The 10192-nt window shown below is 41.4% G+C and overlaps 1 protein-coding gene across 1 annotated transcript; it reads right to left on the bottom strand.

The window, feature by feature from the left end:
- Nucleotides 1-278: 278 nt before the first annotated feature.
- Nucleotides 279-9115, bottom strand: aen (apoptosis enhancing nuclease). Its single transcript, XM_062963063.1, has 4 exons — nucleotides 8991-9115; nucleotides 6310-7028; nucleotides 3421-3621; nucleotides 279-791 (listed from the first exon to the last, which is right to left on the bottom strand). The coding sequence occupies exons 2-4, from the start codon at nucleotides 6952-6954 to the stop codon at nucleotides 600-602; spliced, it is 1038 nt and encodes a 345-aa protein (XP_062819133.1). The 5' UTR covers nucleotides 6955-7028; nucleotides 8991-9115; the 3' UTR covers nucleotides 279-599.
- Between the last annotated feature and the right edge of the window lie 1077 nt (nucleotides 9116-10192).

The following is a 10192-nucleotide window of genomic DNA, read 5'->3' as shown; positions in this document are numbered from 1 at the left end:
ATATTGTATATACATATAACGTGTAAGCTGCTCTGAGTCCCCTTCGGGGTGAGAGAGGGCGGGGTATAAATGTAGTAAACAAATAAATAATTGTTGTTGGGGGTTTTTTTGCACTACAAATAAGACATGTGCAGCGTGCATAGGAATTTGTTCATATTTTTTTTCAAATGATAATTTGGACCTTCAACAGTCTGAGGGACCATGAACCAGCCCTCCACTTAACAAGTTTGAGGACCCCTGAGTTAGAGTGATAACACACAATCTGAACGATAGTTGCCTCAAATTGGATTGTGTCACATTTAATGGAAGAGTGTGGAGTAGACCCACTTCAAGTGTCCAACCTCTTCTCCAAGAGTCAACCTAAGTGATCAGTAATGGCCTCTTCTGGTTTTTGTTTCCTTGTTTTCCCCATTTCTAAAGTGGCGTCCTATGGAGGAGTTTTGTAGTCAAATGAAGCAGACAGAGGTACTCGATATCAATCAGACTTGTGCTCTCTTTGGGTTGTGCAAATAGGCAAACAATAAATTAAAGCAGCCACACGAAACATGTGAACATCAGCAGATGGTTCACAAAAGCACCATCAAGGCGGATTTGGGCCTTCACTTGCAGTCTACATCAAGGTCCTCCGGCCAATACTGGTCGTCCATATAGCAATCGCTGTCTGTGCCGCTGTCTGGAAGGTTGGAGGAGAAGCTGGAAGCCAGTCCCTGCTCCCACTCAATGTCCACCAACCGATAGAGCTCCATTGACGTCTGGGCATCTTCTACGGACGAATGTCCTTTTTTGCTTACCTAAGGCAAGGCAAGGGAAAACAAAGAACATGCTGATCACAACACTCCAGGGCCCAAGATGTGCGGCCACTCAGCCTCAGATCAACTAACTTGGGGAGGCATGAGCACATTTCTGCATCACATTTCTAAACATAGTTGCCTCAAATTGTATCCCGTCACATTTAATGGAAATATATTGCACTGGTAATCAATAGGGTTGGGCAAATTTTTCATTAGCCCGTTAAATTTGTTTCAAATTCGGTTCAAAAGCACTTTTGAAGCGATTTTTGAAACATCTGCTCACTGCCTTCCTAATACAGTAGAGTTCCGGTTAACCGACTTCCGGTTAATCGACACTCCGTATTATCCGACCTCCCACGCCCCTTGGGAGGCACTCATGCACGTTGCTAGGTAGCTTGCTATCTACCTAGCAACGCGCACAGGCACCTTTCAAGAGGCAGGGCGGCGAGCAGAGAAGCGCCCGTGCGCGTTGCTAGGTAGATAGCAAGCTACCTAGCAACGTGCACGGGCGCTTCGCTAAGCCGAGTGCTCGCTGCTCTGCCCCTTGGGAGGCGCCTGTGCGCGTTGCTAGGTAGATAGCAAGCTACCTAGCAACACACATGGGCGCTTCCCAAAGGGCGGAGCGGTGAGCACTCAGCTTAAGAAGCACCCCTGAGCGTTGTTAGGTAGCTTGTTATCTACCTAGCAACGCGCACGGGCACCTCCCAAGAGGCGGGGCAGAAGCGCCCCTGCGCGTTCCTAGGTAGCTTTCTATCTACCTAGCAATGTGCACGTGGCACTTCCTTCAACCGGTTTGCTGGATAATAGGGCCTCCCTATTATCCATTAGATCCAGTTATTCGACATTCGGCCCGCCCGTTTATGTCGAATAACCGGAACTCTACTGTATTAAGAATTTGAATCAAAAAGCACCTTTTTTTGTCTGTCTCTGATGTCTTCGGATATAGATTTGATGGGGTACTATGATTTCTGTTCCTGGGTGATAAATGTCATTTCCTAATTGGTTCTATCATAGAAGCATGGCAAAATTTATGACACTGCCTGAACTTTGTCTTTGCACAGGGGGCATGGAGCACATTATGGTTTGCTGGGACACTGTCCACCAATTTAACAAAGTTTCAGCCACAGTAGAACAAGTAGAACAATGACTTTCAAAGTAAAGACAACCCAATGAAACAGGAAATAAGATTTTCAAACCAGGAACAGATTTCTGCAATTATTAAAAGATGGTTTATTATAAAAGCTATGAAAATTCGCCAAAAATCAGAGAATAAAAGAAACGTTCTGAATTTTGGTGAGCTAGCAGTATTAAATGGGTTCTACCACTGTACCAAGTTTGAAGAAGATAGCTAAAAATGAGGGTGAGAGAGTCCTGTAAAGTCCCCCCCCCCCCGGTGCTGTTTTTGGCCATTGCACATGCGCGTCTGCCATATTCCGAATATTCTTAAGTTTTGAAACCTTTTTGGGCCAAATTTCGGAAGTAGTTTCAGAAACGAAGCGCCAGCACCCCCTACTTTTGAAATGAGTTTAGAACAATTTTTTTTAATGGATCGCTCATGCCTAGTAATCAAAACAAGGTGGGATGCTTTGGTCTTTTAGATGTTTTAGACTAGCCACAGAGTTCACCCCAGTTTAAGGCTCTTCCCATGACCTTGTAGCACCTTAACTTCCTTCTTGTTTACAAGTTCCACTCAGTGCACTTTGCCCAGCTCATTTTATGTTTTTATTGCTGTGTTTTTCATGTGTTTCATAATGATTGTGATTTTTTAATGCCTTTTAAATTTATTTGTGTGTTTTTGTATTTTATATTACTGTATGTTGGTTTTATATCTGTAAGCTGCCCCGAGTCCCTCTGGGGAGATGGTGGCGGGGTACAAAAATAAAATTATTATTATTATTATTATTAGACTACAATCTCACTGTACTTTGCAATTAGCTCTGCTGGGTAAGATTTACTAGGGGTTCATCTATACCAGGCATGGGCAAACTTGGGCCCTCCAGGTGTTTTGGACTTCCAACTCCCACAATTCCTAACAGCCAGCTGTTACGAATTGTGGGAGTTGAAGTCCAAAACACCAGGAGGGCCCAAGTTTGCCCATGCCTGATCTACACTATAGAATTGAGCTGCGGTGGCACAATGGGTTAAATCCTTGTGCCAGCTGAACTGCTGACCCGAAGGTTGTTGCTGATCATAAGGTTGCCGGTTCAAATCCTCAAGATGGGGTGAGCTCCCGTCTGTCAGCTCTAGCTTGTAGGGACATGAGAGAAGCCTCTTAGTAACACATCCAGGCAATGACCCCCTGGGCAACGTCTCTGTAGACGGCCAATTCTCCCACACCAGAAGCGACTTGCAGTGTGTTCTCTGTCACTTCTGACATGATTAAAACCCTGTAGAATGAATGCAGTTTGAAATCACTTTCAGTACCATTGCTTAAAGCGATAGAATACCGTGCGTTGTCATGTTACTAGGCCTGTGGCCAAGAGTGCTGATGTGCCGCCAAGCCATGGATTCCATGCCGTGTCATGGCAGTTAAAGTGGGGCCAAGCTGCATTAACTCTGTGATATTGATCACCTACTTCTGTGTCCGACCAGGATGCCCTACGAACCGAAGAAAGGAAACCTTTATTACCTGTATTGTTTTAGAAAGCAGCTGGCTAGCCAAGTTCTTAAGCGACACGCCGTTCTTTGCAGACGGGCCCATCTTCCTGAGCAGCAGAGGGCACCGGCTCGTGTCCCGCACCCAGGCCCCAGGATGGAAGTATTTTAAAGCCCGGAAGTCATTGTGAAGGGCATGCCCCACCACGATTTTGTCCCTCAAGATCTGCAGGATCTGCAAGGATTTTAAAAGGTAGTTTATTTATTTATTTATTTACAGTATTTATATTCCGCCCTTCTCACCCCGAAGGGGACTCAGGGCGGATTACAATGAACACATATATGGCAAACATTCAATGCCAACAGACAAACAACATATATAGACAGACACAGAGGCATTTAACATTTTTTTCCAGCTTCACGATTCCGGCCACAGGGGGAGCTGTTGCTTCACTGTCCAGTAGTGGTTGTACTTCCTCATTCCATTCCTCGTGTTTTGCTGGCAGTTTTATGATGTTGTAAATTAGTTAAATTAGCCTCCCCGCATAAAGCGTACCTAAATTTCCCTAATTGACAGATGCAACTGTCTTTCGGAGCTGCATAGGTCAACAGCAAGCCGGGCTATTTAATGGTCGTGGGCTTAACCCGACCCGGGCTTCGAACTCATGACCTCTTGGTCAGTAGTGATTTATTGCAGCTGGTTACTAGCCAGCTGCGCCACAGCCCGGCCCTTAACACAGGTTTCAGGAAGGCTATAAATGCATGCTTAAAGTTTTGACCCTACTTTTATTCATTTAAAGGATTCAGCAAGCACAGATTACAATTATCTTTTTTAAAAAAACAAGTGTATTCCACAAAATAATGTTGTAACCAAGTGCTGCTCTTTGTTGCCCATTTTCTATCTAATTTTTATGCCTTTTTGTTTCCCTTATAGTAACATGGATCTGAGAAAATTCTTCACCATCCCTTCAATGACTTACCCCTAGAATAGAATAATGACAATGATAATAATGATACATTTTTATGTACAAGGGCCGTTCATTAAAGGTTTCCCTTGACCCACTTCTATATATCAAAGGATGCTGAAATCTATCAACATAATTAATTTATTTATTTGTTTACAGTATTTCTATTCCGCCCTTCTCACCCCAAAGGGGACTCCGGGCGGATCACATTATATACATATAGGGCAAACATTCAATGCCCATATACACATAGAACTGAGACAGAGACAGACGCAGAGGCAATTTAACCTTCTCCTGAGGGGATGTTCCATTCTGGCCACAGGGGGGAGCAGCTGCTTCATCATCCACTGTGACGGCACTTCCTCATTCCAACGTCGTAAATTAGTTACATTTGCCTCCCCACTTTATAAGTGGTACCTTATTTCCTACTTGATAGATGCAACTATCTTTCGGGTTGCTAGATCAGCAATGAACCCATAGCTCTGAAGGGCTTTAGCTTTAGCACAGCAGGTTAATCACCAAGCTGCAATAAATCTTGCCAACTAGAAGGTTGGGAGTTCGAAGCCCAGATCAAGGTGAGCTCCTGACCTTTAGCCCAGCTTCTGCCTAAATAGCAGTTTGAAAACAAATGTGAGTAAATAAATAGGAACCACATTAAAATGGGGAAGTATTTAGGCTTGGTGTTTGATCAGAAAAAGGGGGAAGTTTATGAACGAAAAAAGCTCTTTGGCAAGGAGATGGAGCAACAGCACCCCCGGTGGCCGGAACCGAGCACAGCTTCCAAAGATGCCAAAAGATGGGAAAGCCTATATATACCTCTAGCTGTTGTCTGTCTTGTTATTGTTATAATCGGCAATGAATATTTGCTTTGTATGTATGTTGTGAAGGCACATATGTTCTGTGATCCACCCTCTTCGGGGTGAGAAGGGCAGAATATAAATGCTGTAAATCAGGGGTCCCCAAACTTTTTACTCAGGGGGCCAGTTCACGATCCTTTGGACCATTGGAGGGCCAGACTATAGTTGGCCACCGAGCAATAATAATTAATAATAATAAGAATAACAATAAAGAGGATTGGAAGAGACCCTTTGGGCCATTGAGTCCAATCCCCTTCTGCCTTTGTGCACCGAAAGCACAAGCAAAGCACCCCTGACAGATGGCCAACCAGCCTCAATGTCAATAATAATAATAATAATAATAATAATAATAATAATAATAATAGACCCTTGGGCCATTGAGTCTAACCTCCTTTTGCCTTTGTGCACAAAAAGATCAAGCAAAGCACCCCTGACAGATGGCCTCCCAGTCTCAATGTTAATAATAATAATAATAATAATAATAATAATAGACCCTTGGGCCATTGAGTCTAACCTCCTTTTGCCTTTGTGCACAAAAAGATCAAGCAAAGCACCCCTGACAGATGGCCTCCCAGTCTCAATGTTAATAATAATAATAATATTAATAATAATAAAGAGAGTTGGAAGAGACCCCTTGGGCCATTTAGTCCAACCCCTTTCTGCCTCTGTGCACCAAAAGCACAAGCAAAGCATCCCTGACAGATGGCCAACCAGCCTCAATGTTAATAATAATAATAATAATAAAAAGAGAGTTGGAAGAGACCCCTTAGGCCATTTAGTCCAACCCCTTTCTGCCTCTGTGCACCAAAAGCACAAGCAAAGCATCCCTGGCAGATGGCCAACCAGCCTCAATGTTAATAATAATAATAATAATAATAATAATAATAATAATAATAATAATAATAATAACAATAATAATAATGGTTGTAAGAGAAGAAGAGACCCCTTGGGTCATTTAGCCCAACCCCCTTCTGCCATGGGGGCTGGATAATTGGCTTCGATGGGCTGCATCCGGCCCCCGGGCCTTAGTTTGGGGACCCCTGCTGTAAATAATAACAAAATAATAATGTGTAGACTCTGGTTCTCGGGTCCCATGCTCACCTCTCCCTGGGCCACTTTGAAAGGAGTGGCGTTTTCCATGTGCCTGTGGGTAATTCCGCTCCACGGAGTCCTATAATCGACCACCGGAAGCTCTGGGTGGATGTATTTGTCGTAGATGACGTCTCCGTCATAGCTGACCACCGTACACCGGGCCAACTCGCTCGTTTTCCCACCAGGCCCGGTGCCTACCATTTCACAATCAATAGCCACACACTTCTTAGGTTTCTTGAGCTTCGGGCAGGATGAAGAGCCCACGTCCTTTGCAGAAGGGCTGGGGACCTTAAGATCTCGAGATGGCGAAGGCTGCTTGGCCGAGCCGGACGAAGGAGGAGAGTCAACCGGAGGAGGAGGTGTGACCGAGTCCACCTTTGCTATATCCTCGCGCGACAACGGGCCGTTCTGGCCCGCTTCCCAGAGTAAGGTGCCTTGCGATGCACCGCTTGTGTAGGCACTCGATGACACCAACAGGGTCTTCTCCCTCGACCTGGCTCTCAGGTGTCTCCACTGCTCTAGGTCTCTTCGTGTTGAAAAACGCTGGTGCTTCCGGCTTTTCTTTTTCTTCTGGCCAGGACTTGCCGCACACCTGTGAGCTTTATGGATTGGGCTCCAGCTGGAGCAATAACACCTGGATACCTGCCCATCCATCCTCAAGCTGTTTACCTGGTCCACTTTCCTTGGGCTTACCTCCACTGATGTGTATTCAGGGTTTAGTGGGGATCCTGACAAATGAAAAGGCAGGAAGGTTAGGAAAGGGGTTGGGCAAGAGTGGCTACCTCAGGCCCCATCTACACTGCCATATAAAATCCAGAGTATCTGCATTGAACTGGATTATATGGCAGTGCATTTATTTATTTATTTATTACATCACTTCTACCCCGCCCTTCTCACCCATCAGGAGACTCAGGGTGGCTTACAATACAAACATATACATCAGAAAAAGAGTTCACATCAGATTTAAAAGTCTTTCAAAATTAAAAAAAATACAATAAAAATTAAAATATACATTAAAAACCTACATAACTGTACATTTAAATATACATTTAAGGCGATTATATGAGTGTAGACTCATATAATCCGGGTCAAAGCAGATAATGTGGATTATGCAATTGATAAACAGTATTTCTGTTGCACTTTATTCCATTCCTTCAGTTGGAAATACAGTAGAGTCTCACTTATCCAACATAAACATAATAATATTATTTTATAATACAATATAATACTATTAATACAATATAATAATATTAATACAATATAATAATATTAATTATAAATTATATATTACATGTAATATTATTAATAATATTACAATATATAGATATAATACAATATGGTAATTTTATTGCCAGTATTGTGTTATGCTAATAATATGATATTGTATGTAAATTGAATTTGTAAGCCGCTCTGAGTCCCCTTCAGGGTGAGAAGGGCGGGATATAAATGTATTAAATAAATAAATAAATAAATAAACGGGCCGGCAAAATGTTAGATAAGTGAAAATGTTGGATAATAAGAAGGGATTAAGGAAAAGCCTATTAAATGTTAAATTACATTATCATTTTACAAATTAAGCACCAAAACATCATGTTTTACAACAAATTTAACAGAAAAAGCAGTTCAATACACAGCAATGTTATGTAGTAATTACTGTATTTACGAATTTAGCACCAAAATATCACGATATATTGAAAACACTGACTACAAAAATGCATTGGATAATCCAGAACGTTGGATAAGTGAGACTCTACAGTATTAGTTTAGGATAATATAAGCACTATATAAGCATTATATATTATTATATTGTATTGTATTTATAATACAATATAATACTATTAATACAATATAATATTAATACAATATAATATGTATTGTATTGTAATAATTATATTATATTATTATATTGTACTTTACGACTACATTGCAATACAGTAGAGTCTCACTTATCCAACATTCACTTATCCAACGTTCTGGATTATCCAACGCATTTTTGTAGTTAATGTTTTCAATACATCGTGATATTTTGGTGCGAAATTCGTAAATACAGTAATTACTATGTAGCATTCCTGCATATTAAACTACTTTTTCTGTCAAATTTGTTGTCTAACATGATGTTTTAGTGCTTAATTTGTAAAATCATAACCTAATTTGATGTTTAATAGGTTTCTCCTTAATCTCTCCTTATTATCCAACATATTCGCTTATCCAACGTTCTGCCGGCCCGTTTATGTTGGATAAGTGAGACTCTACTGTATTATTAGTAATATTGCATGTAATATAAATATACAATTATAATAGTGCATTATTATTATGGATTATATGAGCCGATTTCAAAGCAGATAATCTGGATTATATGGCAGTGCAGAAGGGCCCAAAACTGTTATAATCCAGATCCTGGGGAAGTTTGACTTTGAGACTATTACTCCCAGAATCCCACGATGGCTGGGAGATTATTGGGGGGGGGGTGCAATCCTAAACTCGGACTCCTTCTACTCTGCCATATTAAAAATATATATATACAGATTATCTGCTTTGATCTGGATTGTATGGCAATGTAGACTCGGATAATCCAGTTCAAGGCAGAAAATGTGGACAATCTGTTTTGATAATCTGGATGATCCTTACAGGCACCCCCACCCCCCACAGTTGTGGTGGGCCCCATGGTCTCCTTTCCCAGGCAGACTTACCTGGGCACGCCGGCTCCCACGTGGCTTTCCCGGAAGCGATGGCGGCTCGCCTGGCTTTCACATGCCCGGGCAAGTCTCAGGCTTCGGCCACGCCCCCGATCCCTGATTGGATGCCTTCGGGATGTGATTTACATAGAGGGCGCGCCCTGCTTGGCGCTCCCTTCTACTGCGCATGTCTGCGAGGAGCCCTGTGCTGTAGGAGAAGCCTGATTGGGAAGCCTTGGGAATTCTAGTTTGGCGAGGCACAAACCTTTGCCAGAGAAGGCTAGAGACCTTGGAAAACTACAACGTCCAGGATTCTGTAGGTTCAAGTGGCATCACACTACATTTAATTCAGCAGTATAGTAGATGCCACACTGCCACATAATCCAAATACAGTAGACTCTCACTTACAGTAGAGTCTCACTTATCCAACACTCGCTTATCCAACGTTCTGGATTATCCAACGCATTTTTGTAGTCAATGTTTTCAATGCATTGTGATATTTTGGTGCTAAATTCGTAAATACAGTAATTACTACATAGCATTACTGTGTATTGAACTACTTTTTCTGTCAAATGTGTTGTATAACATGATATTTTTGTGCTTAAATTTGTAAAATCATAACCTAATTTGATGTTAAATAGGCATTTTCTTAATCTCTCCTTATTATCCAACATATTCGCTTATCCAACGTTCTGGATTATCCAACGCATTTTTTGTAGTCAATGTTTTCAATGCATTGTGATATTTTGGTGCTAAATTCATAAATACAGTAATCACTACATAGCATTACTGTGTATTGAACTACTTTTTCTGTCAAATGTGTTGTATAACATGATATTTTTGTGCTTAAATTTGTAAAATCATAACCTAATTTGATGTTAAATAGGCATTTTCTCAATCTCTCCATATTATCCAACATATTTGCTTATCCAACGTTCTGGATTATCCAACGCATTTTTGTAGTCAATGTTTTCAATGCATTGTGATATTTTGGTGCTAAATTCGTAAATACAGTAATTACTACATAGCATTACTGTGTATTGAACTACTTTTTCTGTCAAATGTGTTGTATAACATGATGTTTTGGTGCTTAAATTTGTAAAATCATAACCTAATTTGATGTTAAATAGGCATTTTCTTAATCTCTCCTTATTATCCAACATATTTGCTTATCCAACGTTCTGGATTATCCAACGCATTTTTGTAGTCAATGTTTT

This window comes from Anolis carolinensis, unplaced genomic scaffold, assembly GCF_035594765.1.
Source record: "Anolis carolinensis isolate JA03-04 unplaced genomic scaffold, rAnoCar3.1.pri scaffold_11, whole genome shotgun sequence".
NCBI lineage: Eukaryota > Metazoa > Chordata > Lepidosauria > Squamata > Dactyloidae > Anolis > Anolis carolinensis.
Note: the sequence above shows the minus strand (reverse complement) of the source record. Positions and strands in the feature narration are given on the sequence as shown.

Excerpts from the sequence above, each read along its gene's own strand:
- aen (XM_062963063.1), bottom strand. The coding sequence starts at position 6,954 with ATGGATGGGCAGGTATCCAGGTGTTATTGCTCCAGCTGGAGCCCAATC. Across the intron at positions 3,622-6,309 it reads TCAAAGTGGCCCAGGGAGAG|ATCCTGCAGATCTTGAGGGA; the intron begins GTGAGCATGGGA and ends AAATCCTTGCAG. Across the intron at positions 792-3,420 it reads TGCTTTCTAAAACAATACAG|GTAAGCAAAAAAGGACATTC; the intron begins GTAATAAAGGTT and ends GCCTTGCCTTAG.